This window comes from Pan paniscus, chromosome 9 (genome assembly GCF_029289425.2).
Source record: "Pan paniscus chromosome 9, NHGRI_mPanPan1-v2.0_pri, whole genome shotgun sequence".
NCBI lineage: Eukaryota > Metazoa > Chordata > Mammalia > Primates > Hominidae > Pan > Pan paniscus.
In genome coordinates this window covers 60,414,311-60,439,037 of record NC_073258.2, presented here as the reverse complement: position 1 = coordinate 60,439,037, position 24,727 = coordinate 60,414,311, and the positions used below count along the sequence as shown (strand labels likewise).

Here is a 24,727-nt window from a genome sequence, read left to right as displayed (position 1 = left end):
ACAGAAAATGGAGAAATTAAAACAATAATATTATTAACAAAAACAAAATGCTAACATTTATTGAGTGCTTCCAGGTACTTTCCAGGTGTCTCATTTAAATTCATCACAACCCTATAAGATAACACTTTTATGACCTCCCTTTTACTGATTAAGAAACTGAGGCATAGTGAGATTAAGAAAGATGATCAAGGGCTCATATCTCATAAGTAACAAAGTCAAAATTCAACCCCAAGCAAGTCTGTTCAGAGCCAGAGCACATAATCATGAAAGACACAATAAATAGCAGGTTTTGACTTAAAATGCTGGGGACCATACAATGTCATCTGCTAAAACAATCTCTGTTTATGCTTGCTGTCCTGACATGATTATTAATAACTCCCTTTTTCATGCCCAAAGCTGCCCAGTTTAGGTAATATATGTAATGGTCACCCTACCTTGAAAGTCCCTCCCAGATATCATGATTCTAAAAGTATGAAAAGAAAAATTAGAACTTGATTCAATTAGGTGATGAGGGGCACACTGTAGTGTAAAGAAATGGAATCAACTGGGAATATTTATCTATGTTTTCTCTAGAGTTTCTCATCATTCTAGAGAATAATTAATGGTGCTTTCTGTTAATTGCCTCTTCTCTCCCCACACCCAAAGGAAACATTTAAGAGAATCTTTAGTTGTAAACACCTTTTTGCAGCAATGGCCATTAGGAGCCATGGCCAAAGGCACAGAGCCTAGGGGAAGCTGAACACTCATATTTTGATGCTTGTGGCCTCTAATTTCTGAAAGAACATGACACTCATCTGGGGATGACAGCACACTCCATTGGAAGGCAGCGTGGCAGCAATACCTCCCAGAATTTCACCAAGATACACCTGTCAGGAGCCAAACACCTGCATGAACATTTGGGTGGGTAAAATCAGAATGGGGGCAACTTGGCTTCCATGCTTGAAACACTTTCCTTCTTTCTTCTTTCTCCTGTAACCCTGCTCTCTCATGCACTTGACAAAGACCTCATGCTTCCAGGCTCAACATTGGTTTTTGTTTGTTTTTGGAAAACTCATGATCCCTCTTCCCCATTCTCATAGAATAATATTAATTTTAACAGAAACCAAGGTATTGGAGCTGAAAAAAATAATCTCACAGTGTTTCAAACACTAGCCAGTGAGTAAAGTGGAATTGGGGGCATGGAGTTTTCCTGATAGCTTATCATCTGGACTATGGAACCTAATATTTTTACCACCAAATAATCCCATTTTCCCTAAAAAAATGTGTTTTAGTTAGCAAACTACCTTTAGGATATAGTTATTATTATTCATTATTAGTATAACAACTCCCATTTTTGACAGCCTAGTTGTTACTTTACATATCATAGTTAAGTTCTCGCAAAAGCCTATGAAGTGATAATGATTCTTCCCATAGAGATGAAGAAATGAAGGCACATAAAGGTGAATTACTTTGCCCCAAATCACAAAGTTGATTAATGGTGATGCCAAATATACTCTGCTTTTCCGTAGTTAATTTCCCAAGTTTATTTATCAGAGATAATTAAAACTTTTGCTGAGTCTAAAATAGAGTAGCCAAAGGGAGTTAATGTAATTTTATGCTAAAGCAACTTGATAGTGTTTTTTGTATAAATATATAATTTTAATAACTTTATGAAATATTAAAAATGATCATTTATGGCCATCTTTGCATGCCAAGGGGATATTAATCATTTCAATAGTTGATGCAGAGGGTGATTTACTATAGCTACAATTTATGTTGGGCCAGTGTGACCTTTAGACTCCACCTACTTTTATTTTATTTATAATTTAAAATGAATCCTCAAAGCTCTAACAACTTATTCATTAATTTAATTAAATGGTGCAATGCTAATAGTTACCAGGAAAATAAAGATGAAAGAGATAAAAACTGTATGTAAATTGGTAGTATAACATAATTGTTCAATGCTGGACCCTGGTGTCGGTCTATCTGAGAGGGTTCCTAGCTGTATCACTTATTAATATTGAGATCATGGGAAAGTTCCCTGACTTCCTGTGCTTTATATTAAAATGAGGTTGTTGTGAAGATTAAATAAATATATTAGAAGAATGGCTAGGACAGTAAGTGCTGAATAACTGTTACATATTATTATTATTGATGATGTACTCAAAAATTATAGTTGATTTATCTTTTTGATATTCAAAATCCATTAGTATGCAAACAATGTTGATAGATTTAAGCCACTTATCACTCACTAGTTCTGTTCTTCTTATTTTCTTCACTCACTATATATTAATTATGCCTCATGTTCCATTATTGGAACGCTAAGCATGTGGGAGTCATTTATTTATTTATTTAATTTATTTATTTTTATTTTTTATTTTTTCACTGTGCTTACTTTAAGGTAGTAATTTTTCTGTTATTACTATATTTTAAGTTCTAGGGTACATGTGCACAACATGCAGGTTTGTTACATATGTATACATGTGCCATGTTGGTTTGCTGCACCCACTAACTCGTCATTTACATTAGGTATTCCTCCTAATGCTATCCTTCCCCCATCTCCCCACCCCATGACAGGCCCCGGTGTGTGATGTTCCCCATTCTTTGTCCAAGTGTTCTCATCATTCAATTCCCACCTATGAGTGAGAACATGCGGTGTCTGTTTTTCTGTTCTTGCGATAGTTTGCTCAGAATGATGGTTTCTAGCTTCATCCATGTCACTACAAAGGACACGAACTCATCATTTTTTATGGCTGCATCATATTCCATGGTGTATATGTGCCACATTTTCTTAATCCAGTCTATCAGTGATGGACATTTGGGTTGGTTCCAAGTCTTTGCTATAGTGAATAGTGCCACAATAAACATACGTATGCATGTGTCTTTATAATAGCATGATTTATAATCCTTTGGGTATATACCCAGTAATGGGATGGCTGGGTCAAATGGTATTTCTAGTTCTAGATCCTTGAAGAATCACCACACTGTCTTCCACAATGGTTGAACTAGTTTACACTGCATGTGGGAGTCATTTATATCCTACTGCTCAAGGTCATCAGAAAGGTCTGATTTTTCAAATGCAAAAAATTGCAACCTCAGGCATAAATGGGTTAATATGATAAAATATTTTAATAAAATAATGTATAAAAATCAATAACTATCTAAAATAAAAATAGCTTGTGAACAGTAGCATTGTTCTACAGTTTTGAAAATGTCATAAATGTCTGCTTCATAGAAGGTGGCTGGATTCTTATATTCGTTTCTCTTTTAATCTGTTGCAATAAACAGTTTTGGTTGAGGTAGATGAGCAAATCTGGCCTCATATAGATATGTAATTCGAAAAAGAAGGAGTATTTTAACAGTCTTTTCAGAGAGTCATGTATAAACTTCTTTAATACTATACCAAAACTCCTCAGATGGTAGTTTCCTAAAGGGTAGTTGTAAAATTGAAGACCGTATCAATGAACTTAGAATACATAGTTACATCCACTAGTCTATCTTGCCTTTGAGCGGATTTTTTTTACCCAGGCAGAATTTTGATGTTTCAGACCACCTTTGAAAGGGTTTCAGTGGCCTCAAAATAGAGCACCACACTTGGACTCAACTCTCTACTAGCCCTTGTATCTATTATTTGCATTTTTGTTTTATAGAGGATTTTGTTTTCTAGAGAATACACTTAGTATTGGAATTTGAGGGTTATATTGTGTTTACATATTCTTCCATATTAAATGTTACTGAACTGCTTTCCAAAGTAATCATAGTAGTTTGCACTCCCAATAACAGGGGATGAGGATTCCATTTATTTTATGTTCTAGTCAATACTTGATATTGCCCCACTTCTTCATTTTTGTCAAAATGGCAAGTGTGAAATTGTATCCACTGTTTTAATTTGCATTTCCATAATTACTCATTAGATTTAACATTATTTAATATTAATAATGTTCATGAATAGTTTCAAAATATGTAATTAGTTTTCAATTATATTTCTCTAATTATCAATTTGCTACTGATTTCTAACTTAATAACACTGTAGTCAGAGAATGTTACCTATATGACCCATTAAGCAGTTAAAGTTTTCTGCAAACCAAAAGAGTGCTTCAAAATTATGCCAGAAAGATATCCCCTAATGACACAACTTTCATACAATTCTTGCTATGTGCATGACAGATACCATACATAACCTCAGTTAAAACCTGAGACAGGTTTACTATCCCTATTTTACTGATGAAATAACAAGCACAAAGATACTAACACAGTTTGTAGGTAGCAGAACCACAATCCAAAAACAGCAGTATGACATGTAAGTCCATGCTCTTAGTCACTGAACTACGCACAGGGATTGTAATTCCATTAGCAATATGTTAAAGTTTCCAAAGCATCTTTTAAAAAGTCCCTTCTAAGTGTTCTTATACTTTCTTTTGTTCTCATAAGAGCCTGATAGGTTAACAATGAAAAGTGTAGTTATCCTCTTTTACATGTGGAAAAACTGATGCGCAGAACCATTGTAGTTCTTAAGGGCCAAGGTTAATCAGGGTTATTTCCTTTAACTTGGATCAATATTTCACTTGGTTCTGTGTTCAGTGTGGATACAAGGTAGTTTATTTCAATAGAAATTGGGATAACAACTGACATAGAGATTTATACTCTTTTTTCCTACAGATACTACAATCACCAGTGCAATGACTGGGGAAAGGAACAGTACAAGAATTACAAAGTTCATTCTCTTGGGATTCTCTGAATTTCCAAAGAACCCTATTTTCCTCTTTTCAGTATTCCTAGGGATCTACCTCCTGACAGTGTCCTGGAACATAAGCCTCATCACGCTTATCAGGACGGACTTCCATCTGCATACACCTATGTACTTTTTCCTTAGTAATCTGTCGTTTCTGGACATCTGCTATGTTTCCACTATAGCCCCCAAGATGCTCGCAGACTTCTTCAAGAAGCATAAATTCATCTCCTTTATGGGGTGCAGTGTGCAGTACTTTTTCTTCTCTATCCTAGGTCTAACTGAGTGCTGTCTTCTGGCAGCCATGGCTTATGATCGATATGCTGCCATTTGCAACCCTCTGCTCTACAGGGCCATCATGTCTCCCACCCTCTGCATGCAGATGGTGGCAGGATCTTGTATAACTGGATTCTTAGGCTCATTTATCCAACTCTGTGCCTTGCTTCAGCTCCATTTCTGTGGGCCAAATGTCATCAACCATTTCTTCTGTGATCTGCCCCAGCTGCTGATTCTATCCTGTTCTGACACCTTTTTCTTTCAAGTCATGATCTCTGTTCTCACAGTGATCTTTGGACTCACGTCTGTCTTAGTTATCATGATATCTTATGGTTATATCATTGCCAGCATTCTGAAGATCACCTCAGCTGAAGGCAGAGCCAAAGCTTTCAACACTTGTGCTTCTCACCTTACAGCAGTGATCCTTTTCTTTGTCTCAGGTATCTTTGTTTATATGTATCCTAATGCTGGTAATTCCCTGAGCCAAAAGAAGTTGGCATCAGTCTTATACACAGTTATAATCCCCATGTTAAATCCAGTGATCTACAGCCTGAGGAACAAGGAAATCAAAGATGCTCTAAACAGATGGAAGAAGAGAATCTTCTCCTGGTGTTATGGAATGAAATAATGGAATTTATTTCAGATGTATAAACAGTGTAGGAGGAGCAACAACTAAATATTTATTTTCAACTCTCCTGATTGTTGGCAGAATTGCAGTTGTTCCTTATATAAACCTAGGGCTGGCACAAAATCAGGCAAATGCATAAAAGATATCTTCAAATTTAATAGCCATTCTTTATCAGTTGTAATCTAATAAATCAATAGGCCAGGCAAACCACAAGTATTTTTTGTAGCTAGTTGTGGCAATGGGACAGTTCACCTTGAATATTTAATTTCTATCTAACACAGCACTACCTTAAGAACCAGAGATGCTGTTACAGGTCAGGGCTTTCAGGAGACTAGCAAGCTTTCTCATAGCATCTTATTTTAGGTAGAAGAGGGATTACTGTTAACACAGAGAGATCCTTCTAAAAGTAATTTCCCAATTAAGTTAAAACTCACATTTAACCTATTCTTTCATATCTGGAAATTTTGGATTAATTTCTTCATTTATGCATTTGTCCAAAGCCAAATATTCATATCAGGTAAAAGGCTTGCTAAAGCCACACAGATAGAAATTTGTTGTAATAGGAATGCTTAACATGTCTGCTAAGTTAAGATTTGGTTGACCAGTTAGCTAGCTAGGTATTCCTAGACAATTCCTTGTATGTTATTGCTATAGTGTCTTTGTTTTTCCATCTTATCTCTACCATGTAACCAGAAAAGAGAATCAGAAACTGGTCCCCTGTTGGTGAGGTAATCTAGTTCCTGATTTTGGCATTTCCAACTGTCTTACTGTTAACATTTTTGGCTTGTTTAATAGGTCAAGTCCCTATTAGAAAGTTGTTTTTCCAATAATTAACAAATAGGAAGTGGTTGGTAAAATTATCTATAAAGAACGGAACCTCTGGAACCACAAGAAAGTCTGAATTTGGCTGTTTCCCTTATAATTTACTACAACATACAGAGGAATATTAGAGAATTGAGACTTAAAATACCAAACAAGGAAAGGAAGCTGAGGCAGAAAGCACATTTCTGTTGTTTAATCTTCTGGTAGGATTCTGACTTCCATAATCTTAGGCCTGAAATCATGGAAATTTTCAAGAGATTATTTCCAGTAAAAGGCATTTTTTATATCCCCCCACCTCCCTCTATATTCAGAAGGGAAAATTTCAAATCCCCATGAGTGTTCAGTTGGTAAAAAACTTACAACAAACCTTTTAGATAACTGTAGGCAGTACAATGTGAGAAGTTCTGCTTCTAATAAGTATTCCATATCCCTAGGGGTAGAATCCAATTTCAGGGAGCTTGGAGATGAAAGGGAAAGTTATTTTGGAAGACAACTGATTTACAGTTATCGGATAGGATTTTGTCAAGAGAAGTTTGAGATGGGGTTGCAGGCCTAGGTTTCATGGAAAGTTTTTTGTTGTTGTTTTTGTTTTTTGTTTTGTTTTTAACTAACTCTTGTTAGTGACCCCATTCAGACCTCCCTTGGCTTTAGTTTAAAACAAAGGATATTAGCTGGTGACTATACTGAGATTGAGAGAGAAGTAAATTCCTAAGTGCCATTCGTTTCATTTGGTTGGGTGTTTAATGCTTTTATGGTCACTGATTATTAGACTCTCTGAAGACAAATACTACTTGGAGTTGATATCACAACCAGCAGAAATGCTTTATTATGTAAAATTCAAAATCTCCTTAATTATGAAAAATATGATCTTCAGAAAAGAATGATGTAGGCTTTGAGTCAGAAAGCCCTATCTCTACAGAAGACCAGAATACTTTTTATTTTGATATTCAAATCATCTCTAGGATATGGGTGTATATGATGTATATCTCTGTGCAGAAATTTCTTATGAACAACCAAGTTTCAGCGATTAACTGGTCATAACAGAGGCTCACAAATTAAAGACAGATTCTTGGACAATATCATATATTTCTCTTTTTGTAACTATTTGTGATTAACATTTTTGTATTGGTGATGTATTTTTAAAACAAAAAATGTACTTTATGTGGTGTACTATGGGAAAATTGTCTGCATATTTTAATTATATTCTATAATATTTTATCGGTCTCTAGGCTGCTGCAGAAGCTTAGCACCATGGCTGGGAATGAAAGTCCTTGGGATATGAAACAATAAATTCTGTGTTTTAAGAAGTTACATTTTCCTTGCTGTGTTCGTAGAAGAGGATAGGGTTTAGTAGCTTCTAGGACTCTGGGCATAGGCTAAACACTCCTGACTTAGCACTGATTGCTGATTGGCAGTTCTGTTTATCACTATTTATCTCAATTAATTTATATTCAAAATTTGGAAAATGATTTTATATATGCCTATATCACATTTTGTATAAGTGCTCTAATAGTTTATTTTTGGCACATGAAGGTGGAAAAGTGAAGATAATAGTGGAGCTTTCAACAGGTCCCTAAGTTTTCTAAGTTGAGCCACATCCAGAGAAGTAGATCAATGGATGGCTATACCTATGCAAAGGATGTTTGAGCAGGGTTAGCTCGTGGTACACAGGGAATCAGTAGCCTGTTTTTATCTGAGGACATGATCACTATGCCCACTGTAAAAACAAGATCTGACTTGTTTTATGAGATATGCTTTCTATAAGAAACTCACTTTGCTTATAAAGACACATATAGACTGAAAATGAAGGGATAGAAAAAGATAGTTCATACAAATGGAAAACAAAAAAGAGCAGGAGTAGCTATACTTATATCAGACAAAATAGATTTTAAGACAAAACCTGTAAAAAAAAAAAACAAAGAAGGTCACTATATAATGATAGAGGGGTCAATTCAGCAAGGGGACATAACAATTGTAAATATATATACACCCAGTGCTGAAGCACTCAAATATCTAAAGCAAATATTATTAGAGCTAAATAGAGAGACAGACCCCAGTGCAGTAATAGTTGGGAGTTCAACACCCCACTTTCACCATGGTACAGATTATCTAGAAATATCTACAATCTAGAAATTATCTACAAATCAAGAAAGAAAAATCAGACTAAATTTGCACTACAGACCAAACTGACCTAATAGATATCTAGGGAACATTTCAGCCAATGGCTTCAGAATACACATTCTTCTTAAGAGGATGTAAAACATTCTTCAGTGTAGACAATATTTTAAGCCACAAAATGAGTCTCAAAACATTTAACAATGTTGAAATAGTATCTGGTGTCTTTTCTGACCACAAAGGAATAAAACTAGAAATCAATAAAAGAAATTTTGAAAACTATAAAATACACAGAAATTGAACAATCTGCTCATGAATGACCATTGAGTCAATACAAAAGAAGTAAATTTAAAAATGTATTGAAACAAATGAAAATGGAAACATAATGTACAAAATCTATAGGACATAGCAAAAGCAGTACGAAGAGGGAAGTTTATATCAATAAATATCTACATTAAAATAGTAAAAGACTTTGAATCAATAATCTAAGCAAGAGTAAAATGAACCCAAAGTTAGTAGAAGAAAATAAGTCATAAAGATCAGAGGAGAAATAATTAATTGAAACTAAGAAAACAGTACAAAATGTAAAAGGAAAAGTTTGTGTTTTAAAAGATAAACTAAATTGACAAAACTTTATCTAGACTAAGAAAAAAGTGAGAAGACACAAATAAGTAAAATCAGAGATGAAAATGGAGGTATTATAAATGATATCACAGAAATTTAAAGGATCACTAGAGACTATTATCAGCAACTATGTGCCAATGAATTGGAAAACCTAGAAGAGACAGATCAATTTCTAGACCCACACAACCTACTAAGGTTGAACCACGGAGAAACAGAGAACCTCAATAGACCAATAACAAGTAATGAGATAGAAGGAGTAATAAAAAGTCTCCCATCAAAGGAAAGACCAGAATCTGATGGCTCGCATTTTCTTTGCTATGTTAGTAGAAGAGGATGGAGTTTAGTAGCTTCTCTTCATTGCTAAATTCCACCAAACACTTAAAAAAGAAGTAATACCAATCCTACCCAAACTATTCAAAAAAATCAAACACGAGGGATTACTTCCAAATTCATTCTATAAGGCTAGGATAATCCTGATACCAAAACAAGACAAAGAGACAACACAAAAAGAAAACTCTAGGCCAATATCACTGATGAACATAGATGGAAAAATTCTCAACAAAATACTAGCACACCAAATTCAACAACACATTAAAAAGATACTTTATCATGATCAAGAGGATTCATCCCAGGGATGAATGGTTTAACATAGTATGGTTTAACATATGCATAAACATAACATAAACAAGTATGGCTTAACATATGCAAATCAATAAATGTGATACATCACATCAGCCAAATAAAGGACAAAAAACATATGATAATTTCAATAGACAGTGAAAAATCATTCCATAAAATTCAACATCCCTTCATGATAAAAGCTTTCAACAAACTGGGTATAGACGGAAACTACTTTAACATAATAGAGGCCATATACAACAAACTCATAGCTAGTATCATACCAAATAAGAAAAAAATGAAAGCCTTTCCTCTAAGATGTGGAACAAGAAGAGAATGCCCACTTTCACCACTTTTATTCAACATAGTACTGAAAGATCTAGCCAGAGCAATTAAACAAGAGAAATATAAGGCATAAAAATTGTAAACAAAGAAGTCAAATTATTCCTGTTTGCAGATATATAATCTTATATTTAGAAAAACCTAAAGACTCCACCAAAAGCTATTCAAAGCGATAAATTTAGTAAAGTTGCAGGATACATAATCAACATACAAAAATTAGTAGCATTTTTATATGCCAACATTGAAAAATCTGAAAAAGAAACCAAGAAAGCAATCCCATTTATAATAGCTATGAATAAAATAAAATACCTGTAAATAAACTTAACTGAAGAAGTGAAAGATCTCTACAATGAAAAATATAAAACACTGATAAAAAAATTGAAGGAGGACTCAAATAATGGAAAGGTATCCTATGTTCATGGATTGGAAGAATCAATATTGTTAAAATGTCAATATTACCCAAAACTATCTACAGATTCCATGCAAACCCTATCAAATTACCAATAACATTCTTCACAGAGATAGAAAAAACATGCTAAAATTTATATGGAACCACAAAATACCCAGAATAGTCAAAGTGATCTTAATCAAGAAAAACAAAGTTGGAGGCATCACATTACCTGACTCAAATTATACTACAAAACTATAGTACCAAAACAGCATGGCACTGGCATAGCAACAGACATATAGACCAATGGAACAGAATAAAAAACCCAGAAATAAATACACACATTTACAGTAAATTTATTTTTGACAAAGCCGCCAAGAACATACATTGGGGAAAGAATTCTCTCTTCAATAAATGACCCTGGGAAAACTAGACATCTATATGCAGAATAATGAAACTAGACCCCTCTCTTACCATATCCAAAAATCAAATCAAAATGAATTAAAGAATTAAGTGTAAGATCTGAAACTATAAAACTACTAGAAGAAAATATTGAAAAAATGCTTTAGGACTGGTTTGGACAAAGATTTTTTTAGTAAGACCTCAAGAGCATAGGCAACCAAAGCAAAAAATGGGCAAATGCAATACCTTTAAGCTGGAAACCTTCTGCACAGAAAAGTAAACAATCCATAAAGTGAAGAGACAACCTCTTGAATGGTATAAAAAATTTGCAAACTATTTGAAGAGAAAATCTCTTACAACTAAGAGTGCCACATATCATGTGTAGAATTAATAAAACCAGTTTAAAGTAGATTCAAATATTAAATAAAGTCTAATTGTTCTGTAAGACTCTTAAGCAATATTTTATTTTTTAAGCTGAAGACCACCAACTTTATAAAACCATTTTTGCTCTGAAGACAAAGAGAAGAAATTGACAATTGTGATAAAGTGAATTTTACCAAGATCATTTTGTCCATTTTTCAGATAATCAGTTCCATCTCATAACAAAATGACTGTGTAATGATTAATACATCTCTATCCAAAAAAGCCAGGATAGTAGAAATAAAAATTTCCTATTAATAAATGGGTAAGAAGGCATTCTTTGACATTCCCAGCCAGGCGTGGCTGCTTTTAAACTGATTGTCTGAATCTATTGATGAGCAATTTAAGAAGAGTGACGTCTTGAGAGCTCAATCAAAGATATAATGTAGGCAGTGCACAGAGAGAACATGTTGTTTTTTATGTCTTCCTGCCTCATCTGACAGAGACAATTTCAAGACTAATTTTAGATTTTCAGTACTAATTAATGATTCAGTAAAATAAACAGGTAATTCATGACCTATCTCCTCTTTGCCCCTTTTCCCTTCCCCAAACATTCAATGTCCACGTAGACAGAAGTGTCCTTTATTTGTCTGGATTTTTATGGCCTCCCATAGATGAGGTATTTCCCACCACCTGGGGTGCATCTGGGCAGCCCTTTCCAGTGAACATTCATCAACCTAACTGCCTGGCTCCAAGCCATAACTGCCTCTCTTCCTTGAGATTGAGCCCAGCCAACAAAATGCCACTTTCAAGATCAAGCAAGTTCAGGGTGATTATATTTTTCCCAAGTCACATCACCTCTGGATAATTTTCAGAGCTATTTTCAGGTCCATTTTAAGGGATAACTCGATGTCACAATGTACATCAAGTTAATTGAGTCAATTGGATGCATGATTCCCAATGACTCCATGCTTGCCCATATTCCTTGTCTCAGAAAGCTTTTTAAAGAAAGGCACAGGGTGAGCTCTATCAGCAGGGGATACCACAGCATTGTGGCTTCCCAGAAGAGGGTCTACCCCTCCCATCACTCCAAGCAGGATCAAAGAATCAGTCTCTTAAAAGAACAGAGAGCAGACACTATGGGTGGAAGGCCACAGATGCCCTACAGACGTAGTTGGGCAACTATTTTCTAGGTTTTACCAGGCTGGTTTATAAGTCTATTTGAAGACTGAGAATGATTTTAGAGAACACCTTCTTCTATTTACCCTGGACACAGTAAAATAAATAAATGACTGTTTACATTATTTTCAATGAGCGAAAACAGCTACTTACCAAGACAGACAAGACATGCTTTAAGCAAAAGTATAAAATTCTACAACTTTGTCCTCTGTGCCACTGCCTGCCTCTTTAAGCCCCTCTCATCCTGATTCTGGGTTCTTTGTTCTTTCCATTACCACTAGCCTGTGTTCTCATGCAGCTGTCTTTTCCTGTGACTGAAGGCATCAGCTAAATTCTGGCCCTACCAATGACTGGCTGTGATAGCGTGAACACTGCCTCAGAGTATCCCTCTCTGAAAAACACTGAAGTGTTTGCTTCAGTCTCAAAATCTGGTCCAGTTTCCCTAATTTTGAGGATTCCTTTGCTTGACATTGCCATCTACTGTTCCTACTTTTCCATTTTCTTCTCTCCTTTCACTGCTACACTGGCATAACTTCCTTCAGTACCTGGCTTTGCTCTAATCCCCTCTCAGCCCCATTCCAGATATCCCTATCTGAGACTGGTGAGTTGTACCCTAAAAAATCTGTTGAAATTGTGCTGGTAAGACCACATCTTCCTTCGTTCTTGCCAAATCAATAGCTCTCTGCTCATATTTTTCCCCCTTGAGTTCCATGTCATGTTCACTAAGTATCACCGGGTGGTGACAGCCTTGAGGATCAGGATAAGGAATTTGGATGTCATCAGGCCATGAATGAACAATAAAAATAATGAAGGCTCTTGAGCAAAGAATGACATGATTGGATTTGTACTTTAGGGAGGCTCACTTGCAGATTAAGGAGGAAGGATTGAATTGGAGAGAGTCTGAAGGCAAATTGTTAACAATCACTTTAAAATTGAGTGAGTCCCTGCTGATGCCAAAAAATTGCCTGGAGGTAGAGATGGCATGAAAGAAGGATTCCATTGATTCTATAGATAATTAGATCTACGGATAAGTAGTATCAAAGAACAGGAGAATCTATTCTGAAGGAGGGGGCAAGGGAGGCAGGAATTGTAAAACACCACAGTCTTCTCTTCTAGTTTGCTATCCTTACACCGTTCAGTCCACAATAAGAAGTGAAAAAACAGAGGTTTCTTTAGGTTTTCAGGGGTTTTTTTTCCACACAAAAGATTTAATTACAAACTACTGCATTGGTCACAGTAATCATTTCCCCAATATCTAGCCTTAGAGAGAGACCCCAAGAATGCAGGCATGATGCCCAGAGCTGGGAACTCGAGGAGGGAGTATAATTTGCTTAGCTTCACAGTAGGAGACTCTGGCCCTGGCAGAAGAGAAACTGATTGAATTTTGGGTGGAGAAGGGAAACTGTAACATATTTTTCTCATCTGGATGCAAGTTGAAGAGCTGCCAACATCAGCAGGGTATGGCCACCATCTTTCACAAATCCTTGAAAGAAGTTGTAGTGTCCTGTGGGTTTACACAATGCCCACTTCCTTCTGTTTCTTGAGTGTTCCTCCCCAAATAGAGCCCCAAACTATTTTTGTAAATAAAGACTTATTGGAACAAATTCATGTGCATGCATTTTCTTATCACCTACTTTTGTGCTACAATGGCAGTTAGATAGTTACCACAGAAACCATTTGGTTGCAAAGCCTGAAATATTTACTAGCTGATCATTTAAAGAAAATGCTTGTCAACCACATTCTAAAAAAGTCCTAAAATGAATTTTTTGACAAAGAAACTAAATCACTTCTTTTTTTTTGGTGGGGGGAAGTCCCTCTCTGTCACCCAGGCTGGAGTGCAGTGGCTCAATCTCGGCTTACTGCAACCTCCACCTCCCAGGTTCGAGCAATTCCCCTGCCTCAGCCTCCCTAGTAGCTGGGATTACAGGCGTGTGCCACCAAGCCCAGCTAATCTTTGTATTTTTAGTAGAGGTAGGGTTTCACCATGTTGGCCATGCTGGTCTTGAACTCCTGACCTCAGGTGATCCACCCACCTCAGCCTCCTAAAGTTCTGGGATCGCAGGTGTGAGCCACTATGCCCGGCTGCAAGCGATCACTTCTCATTTACCTGTGCCATTAATCCAGATGACATTGCAATCAGATTGTTTTCCTTAGAGAGATTAATGGCTTTGTTTAGGATATTAGTAAACATATTGTCTCTGTGAGTCAATATGATGTCCCATAGTGTCAAATAGGTAACCAGGGAGAAAGTCAAGTTCCTTAGACTCTCTAACATGCCTCTTCCCCTACTCCCATCCTGAAGACTGCATAGCAAGCTCAGCAAAACTGAGAGCTGATATACATTGAGCTCCTGTCTGCGCCTTGTAGAGCTTTACATGGAGGATTGCAGCCAATCCTCTTAGCAACTGCACCTACTGTACAGAGGAAGCTCCTATTGTTTGTGTTTCACAGTTGGTAAGATGAGGGCTCAGGGAAACTCCAGGACTTGTGCAAAGTTACCTGTTGGGCTAGAATGTTGTCTATATTTCAATTCTGAAATCTCTATTTCCCATCTATATTTGTCATTCTAGCAGTTGAGATATTTGAGTAACTAGCAAAGCAAGAACAAAGTCTAGAGACTGAATAGACTCACAATCCAGGCTTTGCTCTTAATCTCATATTGAGATTACCAACAAATAGAAGAGCCAATAGGAATATTTCAATAGGGGACCCAAAGCTCCCAATTCTACATAATTCTGCGATGGAAGAACCACTTAAAGTGCTTTATTCATCTTAACTTATTCATGGTTATTTCAGGTAGAAAGAAAAATGGTGGCAATTTTTACTTTGCGTTAGCTCAAGTTTATCTGAATATCCCATGGTAAAAGAGGAAAAGATTGAGTGTGAGATTGGCTTTACGTTACCCAATAATGTAATAAATTTAGAAATATGAAATCTGCCGGTAGTTAACCTAGAGAGACCAAGCACAGTTCAGTCTCTTCTTTTGTTCAAATCTTCCTCAAGAAGGAAGTCATGTGACAGGGAAGATGTGGAGACTGAGAAATAAGGACATAAGAGAAATTCCACTGTGTGTTTCCAGTCTTGTGTGTGCAAAGCTCTTCATGTTAAATCATTTTCAGCTGAAGGAGAATGTAAGAGGCACTTTTTAGGTTAGGCTGATGTCATTTGGAAGGCTGAAGGCAAATGGGCTGGGGAAGTGGGTTGGTCCTAATGCTCAAGCCTTGTAGAGCTTAGCTTGGAGGGCAGATGGAGAGGGAACAATAGCTCTGAGGGGTCAGTCTGTCTCCTAGACTCTTCAAATGATGAATAACAGATGCTCAAGGAGTATTTATTTAATGATTAATGAACTAGGCTTTCACTAGAATGTCCTGGAGAACTGCATTGAGAATAATGGCGAGGCAACCTCAGAATAAAGTGAAAATCAAGGGTATGACTGCTCAGTTATGTCTGCCATGATATGGAATAGGAGTGTGGAAGCCTAAAGGCTAAGCTTTTGCCACATTAGAGTGTCCCTCCTTCCCTTCCCTTCCCTTCCCCTCCCCTCCCCTTCCCTCTCTCTCTCTTTCTTTCTCTTGCTCTCTCTTTCTCTTTCTTTCTTCTTTCTTTCTTTCTTTCTTTCCTTCTTTCTTCTTCTTCCTGCCTTCCTTCCTTCCTTTCTCTTTCCCTTTCTTTCTTTCTTTCCCTTTCTTTCTTTATTCTTTCTTTCTTTTCTTTCTTTCCTTCCTTCCTTTCTCTCTTTCTTTCTCTCTTTCTTTCTTTCTTTCTTTCCTTCCTTCCTTCCTTTCTCTCTTTCTTTCTCTCTCTCTTTCTTTCTTTCTTTCCTTCCTTCCTTCCTTCCTTCCTTCCATCTGTCCATCCATTCATTTGTTCTTTGTTTCTTGCATTCCTGCCTTCCTTCCTTCTTTCGAGACAGGGTTTCACTATTTTGCCCAGGGTCGCCTTGAACTCTTGTGCTAAAGGGATCTCCAGTTTCAGCCTCTTGAGTAGCTGGGATGACAGGCTCACATCATCACTCCAGCTCCTCTTTAGTCCAGTGGAAGTACCACCTCAAATCACTAACATGTGTCCTCCAAATCTAAATTTGCAAAAGGCAAAGAAAAAAAGGAGCAGAAAGGGAATAACTGATTATGAGAAAATGGATCAGGGAAAGTGAAAGATAGTGGAAGAAAGAGTGCTAATCGAGAACAGAAGTGAAATGGCATGGGCTGCCAAATTCTAGCCTATCTTTTAATGGGAATATTTAGAATTTCACAAGGGCCTTCTGTTTTCACCCTCCAGATTAAAAAGAATCATGAAATCACTATGTTCTTATTTCTAATTTGGTTAGAGGCCAGCTTTAAAGGAGTTAGAGTCTCTCCTAAGACAGGCAGGGTTAAAAGCCCCTCTTAATAAAAGGAAAAGATGCTTGACCAAACTTGGGTTCAAGGTCCAACTTAGAAAGGTTAGAATCCTTCCTAAGATTTAGGAGTTAGAGGCTCCCTCTCAGTAAAGTCCCTCTGGGCTAAGAACAGGTTTGGCAGTATGGGATGTTAACCATTATTCTCTTTGGATTATTCTGCCTTGAACCCTTTGCTGATTTCTATGGGTGATAGGATTAGGCATGTGCAGGACCATGGGACATGAAGAGCTTTTTTCTCCCTAAAAGGGGAAACTTGAGAGCTGATGGGACTGCTGGAAAAGATCTTTCGAGACTGACAAGTGGCCACCTGAACTTTACAGTGTCACTGCGATGGGTGGGTCTTTCTCTGGCCTCCCTGAGCTCCTCACCTTTCCCACTCTGCTGCAGGCAACACTTTTCTCCCTTCCCTTTCCCCTCTCTGTGCAAACTGAATGAATGGCAAAAGTTGCTATTTATCTGCTCTGTGAAGATTTGATTAATGGGACAAAAGATTTGTGAAGCTAGTCTTAAGCTGTAGCAAATCTGATATACCTTGTGCTATAAATTTGTCTTTCTGTATCATTCTGTCATAAAGAGGGGTACCTTAGGATAGAATGTGGGGCTAGGACCCCTAAGCCCTCTGTTTAAGCCAGCCCAGCAAACTTGTCAGTTACAAACTTCATTGCAGGTCCTTGGAAAAAAAAAACTGGATGAAGTTTCCCTCTCATCTTGTTTTATGTCTTTGGGACCTTGAGCCTATAACCACGTGGTAGAATTTTCAACTGGTCTCTAACATCCAGGGAACAGGAATTTGAGGACTCATATCAGCTAGCCCTAAAAATTATCTTGAGCACTTAAAAGCCTTTGGAAGCTCAAAATTGGCTGCCTCTAGGCTTCTTCTGGGAAGGGTAATGGGAACTGCCCAGTGCAGTAGCTCAGCAACTAAGGTATTGCCATTTTACAGTGGTGGCCAGGGTTCAATTTCTGGCACAGGGAATGAGTCCCTTCTGGTTTGATATCTGTGTGACCTTTACAATTTGTTAATTCTCCTCCCCTCCATGAACCGTCTTGAATTTTCTTTTCTCTGAGCACCTGTGAGGTTACATGGGAGGTTATGTTTGGTAAAGTTCAAAAGAAATGTTGGCTGTTTGGCCTGGCTAAAGTCAAGTAATAAGAGATTTAAAAGGACTTTTTTTTTTTAAAGGGTGCTATGCTTAAAAGTCGGCTTAATTAAAAGTGAATATTCAAGCCTAGGACTCCTTGGGAAAAACAGGAGGAAACACAGACCCCATTTTGGGAAAAGCCTCTGTTTTTCTCATGAAACCCCAGGAATTGGAAGTGGATAGATTCTTTTCAAAATCTAAGGCTCTGTTCTGTTTTGCGTTGTGTTATCTGACATTTTTGACTCTTGTTGGGGAATATCAGAAATTACTTCACATTATGAGATTTTTGGTGTGTAATAACTAGGTAGAAAATATACTTTGAGGGATATCTATCTAATGGCAGTTATGGGGGAATATGTGACTACATGATTGGATTAGAGAAGCATGCTCTTGGCCACCTGGAAGGTATGGAGATGTCCTCACACCTGCACGGAGAGATAAGACTCCCATTGGGGCATGGGCTAATCACAGAATGGGTGATGGGCTTTAGATTGCTTTGCAATAAAATGCACAGCAAAATCATAGCAACGTCTTGTTCCATAGCATTTCTCTTTTGGAGATCTAGGATCTGGTATAAAAATGAGACACTTAAGTGTAAGGGATCTGTTTTGCCTTCCAGCTGTGCCTGCTAATTAGGCTGTAGAGCCTGCATGCTTTCTTGGCCCTGTTCCTCCAAGGTCTCTGCCCTGAAGCCAGTAATCCAATTAAGAAACTGGAAAATGAAAAATCTTACAAGTACTGGATCTTCTGTCTGTGTATTTTTATGTTTTGTGTGTGTGATATGGAAGAGCTTTGATTAATTGGCTTAAAAATAATAAATGTTTAAGTCAAATATTTTGTCAGAAAAATAAAAATTGTAATGCCTTTTAGTTCATGTGACTTAAGTAATCTTTGGTAAATAAAGACAGTTCTAAAGATTGTTGGTAAAATAAAAATATCTTCAAAAATTTAGACATTTGGTCTAAATTAGGCAGGTCAGATATTAGGTTTACTAAATGCTTTAAGGTCATAAACTGCTTCTTTGACTTTTGATAATTGTTCAATGTAATCAAAATTGCTTACTAACTAGGTTTTTCACCAAAAGCAAAAGTTGCTAAGAGTTAACATTGTAACATGTAATTGAGACTTACTGAAGAAACAGTTTTACAGTAGAGGTATGTAAGAAAAGTGAAATGTGTTTTTGGCAAAGATTATATAAGAAGTCATGGGAATGTAAATTTTTTTGCCTAGGTTAAAGGGTTAAAGGATTGTTTTAAGTTAGATAAGATAAAACTAAAGGTTTGAGCAACTTGTGGAAAGTTTGTAAAAAATTAAACTTGTGAAAGCAGTTCTGTGTCAACATATTGGCCAAAGTTAAAGGGATATTATTCAGTTTTCCCATAAATTAAATGTTGAAATAAAATCATAACAGTAATTGAGACTTACCGAAGAAACACTTTTACAGTAAAGGTGTATAAGAAAAGTGAAAGTGTAAGAAGAAACAGTTTTACAGTAAAGGTGTGTAAGAAAAGTGAAATGTGTTTTTGGTAAAGATTATATAAGAAGTCATGGGAATGTAAATTTTTTTGCCTAGATTAAAGGGTTAAAGGATTGTTTTAAGTTAGATAAGATAAAACTAAAGGTTTGAGCAAGTTGTGGAAGGTTTGTAAAAAATTAATCTTGTAAAAGCAGTACTGTGTGAACATATTGGCTAAAGTTAAAGGGACATTATTCAGTTTTCCCATAAATTAAATGTTGAAATAAAATAATAACAGTCTTTCTTAGAGCACTGATCTGCACTTTAACAAAATTTGTAAAGGGTTATAAAAGGTTTATGAGAATCTTATGGTCAAACTGATTAAAATTGGCTAGATTTATCTATAAGGTTTTATTAAGAATTGGGTTTAACATTAATAGTACACTAATGTGAAGGTGAAATTTGGCTTATTTGGTGTAAAAATCATACAGGAGCATTGTCAAATATGAAGTGGTGTTTGGCTCTCTTTGGGCTGTATTTGTATAAATATGTTATTGGTACATGTTACAAAATTATAGGAAATACTTATAATTCTGATATGATGTAATGTACATTATCAGTAATAATTATAATTGTTACATAAAATTGTTGTGGCCAGGCATGGTGGTTCATGCATTTAATACAGCACTTTGGGAGGTCAAGGTGAGTGAATAACTTGAGGTCAGGAGTTTGAGACCAGCCTTGCCAACATGGTGAAACCCTGTTTCTACTAAAAATACAAAAAAAATTAGCTGGGCATAGATGCTGCATGCCTGTAATCCTAGCTACTCAGGAGGCTGAGGTGGAGGTTGCTTTGAGCTGAGATCATCCCACTACACTCCAGCCAGCCTGGGCAACAGAGCAAGACTCCATCTCAATAATAAATAAATACATACTTACACACATGCATACATACATAACTAAATAAAAATAAAATAAAATAAAAATTGTTGTATGCCACAGAAGAAACCAAAATTCCTAGTTGATTGAGTTTTAATAGAGGCTGCCCTAAGGCATTTTGTCATCCACAGACAATTGTTGTCTTGATTTAATCCTCTTTAAAAGGTGGTTTTTAATCAGTTATAGGACTTTGATAGGTGCTTTTAAATGCAGGTTTCTGATATTAAAATTGAGTAAAAAACTTTCAGAACTCATGGAGAGCTGAAATGTTCTTGAATATTAAGCAGAACAGGAGTTAACCATATGGAATTAACTAATAGAAGAGTGAAGTTATCTTTTTTTGACTTTGTGTAAGACCTTGCTGATCCTTTGTTTTGTTTTTCAGAACCAAGAAAACTTTTCTATTGAACTATTCACAGCTTTTAACAGTTGAGTAAAGTACACTCTTATAAAAAATTGGGAGCATATTTGTTTTTCTCTACCTGATTTCTCCAGGATTTTGAAACTATTTATGAGTATTCTTAACTTATGGCAATATACTTATTTGCATAAGTGCAGTAAGAATCTGTTTTCTTTTGCAAGAGGACACAATTGGAGAAACTGGTTATTTTACCAAAGCTTTGACTGAAATAAAGTGCTTTCCTTTAAGGAATCAAATTTGAAAACTGGCCTCATATCTTGTCTACGCAGTTCTTGTACAGGGTTCCTAACGTGTGATAAGTAAAGAATGTCACTTTCTGACAGGCCCAGGAGCCCCAAGCTACCTTGGGACCTCAAGAGGACAGGAATTTGCTCAACTCATAGGTATTTGAGTATACAAACCCATGGTTGAGCTTGCCTTTAAAAAGGTCTTATCTGAGGTTTCTTATGGAGCAGAGTTCCATCAAAGCCAATTTTAAAAACCTATGTGAAAACTAATTATTCTTGCTGCACTTTATACAAATAATCAGGTCAAGTATAATAAAGTAAATTGGTCTTACCATAATTTATCATTAGTAAAAATGGGAGACTGGAGAGAGGAAAGATTATGTTTCAAAATTGATGGTACACACGCTATTACTTTCTCTCATCAGTTGTTTTTGAGTTTTTTTCTGCAATTTATAATGACTATGTTTATTCCTGTGAACCAACCAGTGGTCTCTGGCTGTAGCTCAGAAAAAACAAGAGGGATAGGTAATGCAAAAACCTAGCTCAATATTCTAGTTCTGGACACATATTGAAATCAGCTAGTAACCCCATATCAGTTTGGTTCCAACAGTTGCCCATTTCATGGAAAGCCATCTTATTTAGTTTACTTGGGACAATTTTACTTATTTTGCTTTATGGTTGTGGATCATATTTGCTGTTGTACTCTTTGTGTAGGAATGCACAATAAGCTTACTGAAATGTCTTCATAAATTGAATACTTATTAATTTTCCAGATATCACCTTTTGTCAGAGTTATGAATGGCCCTCACCATACTGGTACTTTCCTACTGAGCTCCTTTCTACCCTGAATACAAGAGACCCTAACAGTTAGGCAGAAATATCTTGGCCCCTATTCAGCATGAAAAATTACAGAGGATAGATCTTCATCCCTCTACAACCCTTAAGATTAAGGGTTCTCTTATAAAAGGGATGGGGGAAATATGTCAGAGGTGTTTGAACCAGAGCAACTTCATCTTCACTAGGAGCTGGCTAAAATAAGGCTGAGACCCACTGGACTGCATTCCTAGTAGGTTAGATATTCTAAGTCACAGGATGAGATAGGAAGTTGGCACAAGATATAGGTCATAAGACCTTGCTCATAAAACCATACGCAGTTGACCGGGCACCATGGGTCACACCTGTAATCCCAGCACTTTGGGAGACTGAGGTGGGCAGATCACTTGAGGCCAGGAGTTCAAGACCAACCATGGCCAACATGGTGAAGCCCTGTCTCTACTAAACACACAAAAATTAGCTGGGTGTGGTAGTGTGTGCCAGGAGTCCCAGCTACTCAGGTGGCTGAGGCAGGAGAATTGCTTGAACTCAGGAGGCAGAGGATGCAGTGAGCTGACATTGTGCCACTGCACTCTAGCCTGGGCAACAGAGCCAGAGACTGTCTCAAAAAGTAAGGAAACAAACAAAAAAGAAACCAAAAAAACCAACATGCAGTAAAGAAGCTGGTGAAAACCCATCGAAATTGAGATGGCAATGACAGTGACCTCTGGTCATCCTCACTGCTTATTGTATGTTAATTATAATGCATTAGCATGTTAATGACACTCCCACCAGTGCCATGACAGTTTACACAAATGCCATGGCAACGTTGTCAGGAAGTTAACCTATATGGTCTAAAAAGGGGAGGACCCTTCAGTTCTGGGAATTGCCCACCCTCTTCCTGGAAAACTAATGAATAATCCACCCCTTGTTTAGCATATAATCAAGAAATAACAATAAATATTCCTAGTCAAGCAGCACATGCCTCTGTTCTGCCTATGGAGTAGTCATTCTTTTGTTTCTTTACTTCTCTAATAAACTTGCTTTCATTTTACTCTATGGAGTAGTCATTCTTTTGTTTCTTTACTTCTCTAATAAACTTGCTTTCATTTTACTCTATGGACTCACTCTGAATTCTTTCTTGTGTAAGATTCAAGAATCCTCTCTTGGGATCTGGATCAGGACTGCTTTTCAGTAACATTATGACATAAGAATCTCTCATGCTATTAAAGTTGTTTGAAATAATTGTGGTGGCTGTAAAATATTTTGTCATATGAATACAATGTAATTTTACTCTTTTTGGTTCTTTTAGCTATTTTCCTTTTTTTTCTGTAATAAAATGAAGTCAAAGGCTGCAGAAGAAATAAAAATTACAGTAACTGGGCATCTGGAGAAATAGGAACACCTGAATATAGAATTATTTGTATTAACCTTGCTTGTATTCTCATTTCAGGAGAGTGAAGGCTCAACAGGATCTACTAAAGAGAAAGGAGAGGGTAGCAAATTGTCAGCTTGTCTCCAAAGTGGTGTAAGTGAGACAGTCTTCTAATTTTGATGAACAATCCCAGAAATAGTTTGAAGAGAAATGTGGATATATTTCAACAGATTTATTGGAAGTACTCAAGGGCATTCAACTCTCATTTTTCTAATTCTGGGATCATGCTGCTGAGGAATATATTTATAACTAACTGATTTATAAATTAACCAGAAGATCTTGCAAAAGTTTGGTTCTCTAGCCAAATATAGACTGGGCATTGGTTCATAAATTAATCTCTCTTGATGGCTGGTGCCAGCTCCCAGAAGCATGATAACCGTGGCACAAATACACTCAGAATGGACGGGCACAGTAGTGCATGCCTGTAGTCCCAGCTTCTCTGGAGGCTGAGGCAAGGGGATAGCTTGAGTCCGGGAGTTCTGGGCTATAGTGTGCTATGCCAATCGGGTGTCCTCCCTAAGTTCAGCATCACTATGGTGACCTTCCTGGAGCAGACCACCAGGTTGCCTAAGCAGGGGTAAAAAGGCCCAGGTTGGAAATAGTGCAGGTCAAAACTCCCATGCTGATCATGGGACCGTGATCATAGTGGGACCATGCCTAGGAAATAAGCGAGACCCTGTATTGGAAAAAAAAAGACCCAGAATGCAATATTTCTGGATTTACAGAACACCATCATGGTTTTTATAATAACTAGTGAAGCCGACCGTGGGAAGCTAGGCAACTAGCCTCGTTCTTTCTAAAAACACTTCTTAGTTGCATCAATGACCATCAAAGGAATTCAATTCCTTGGAATCTTCTTTCCAGGATGCATACAGGCGATGGTGTAGTGATACCTGTGAATTGCAACCTGACTTTTTCAGTCCCACACCGCATCAGGTACATGGTATAATTTTGGGAATGTTAAGGATGCAATTGGGAGCTTCATTAACTCCCCTGGATTCCCCAGCTACCACTAAGTATACTAAGACACAGCTTAACTGTCCTCAAGAATTAACAGAGTTGGGTCTCAATCAATCCTGGCACCAGATCAATGGGCCTGGAAACATTGTTTTAAATTATGGGCTCTAATAGAGCTGGCATTGGCATATGAAAAGATATTTATGAAATTATATTCTTCTAATAATGTAACAAATGAATTGTTGCTTTTAGAAAAAATACTGAGTAATGAAGAGCCACCTTTTTTTATGCACCTAAACTGAATACACACACTTAGCAATGGAATGAAAAATTAAAGGTATGACAGGATGACAGGTACCAACTTCATGCAAAATGCATACACACAGGGGCTATATAAATGTGTGTAGACATACACATATGTTCCTTGACCCCTGTCTGCCATTGATAAATCAAAATCTAGATAACAGTGTGGTTTT

General features: G+C 36.8%; 1 protein-coding gene across 1 annotated transcript; it reads left to right on the top strand.

Annotated features, from left to right (window-relative positions):
• The first annotated feature begins 4,658 nt into the window (after positions 1-4,658).
• LOC100992720 (olfactory receptor 5AN6-like) lies at positions 4,659-5,612 on the top strand. Its single transcript, XM_003826627.1, has one exon. The coding sequence runs from the start codon at positions 4,659-4,661 to the stop codon at positions 5,610-5,612; it is 954 nt and encodes a 317-aa protein (XP_003826675.1).
• Positions 5,613-24,727: the final 19,115 nt, after the last annotated feature.

Bases quoted from the DNA above. Each gene is read 5' to 3' on its own strand.
- LOC100992720 (XM_003826627.1), top strand. From the start codon at position 4,659: ATGACTGGGGAAAGGAACAGTACAAGAATTACAAAGTTCATTCTCTTG.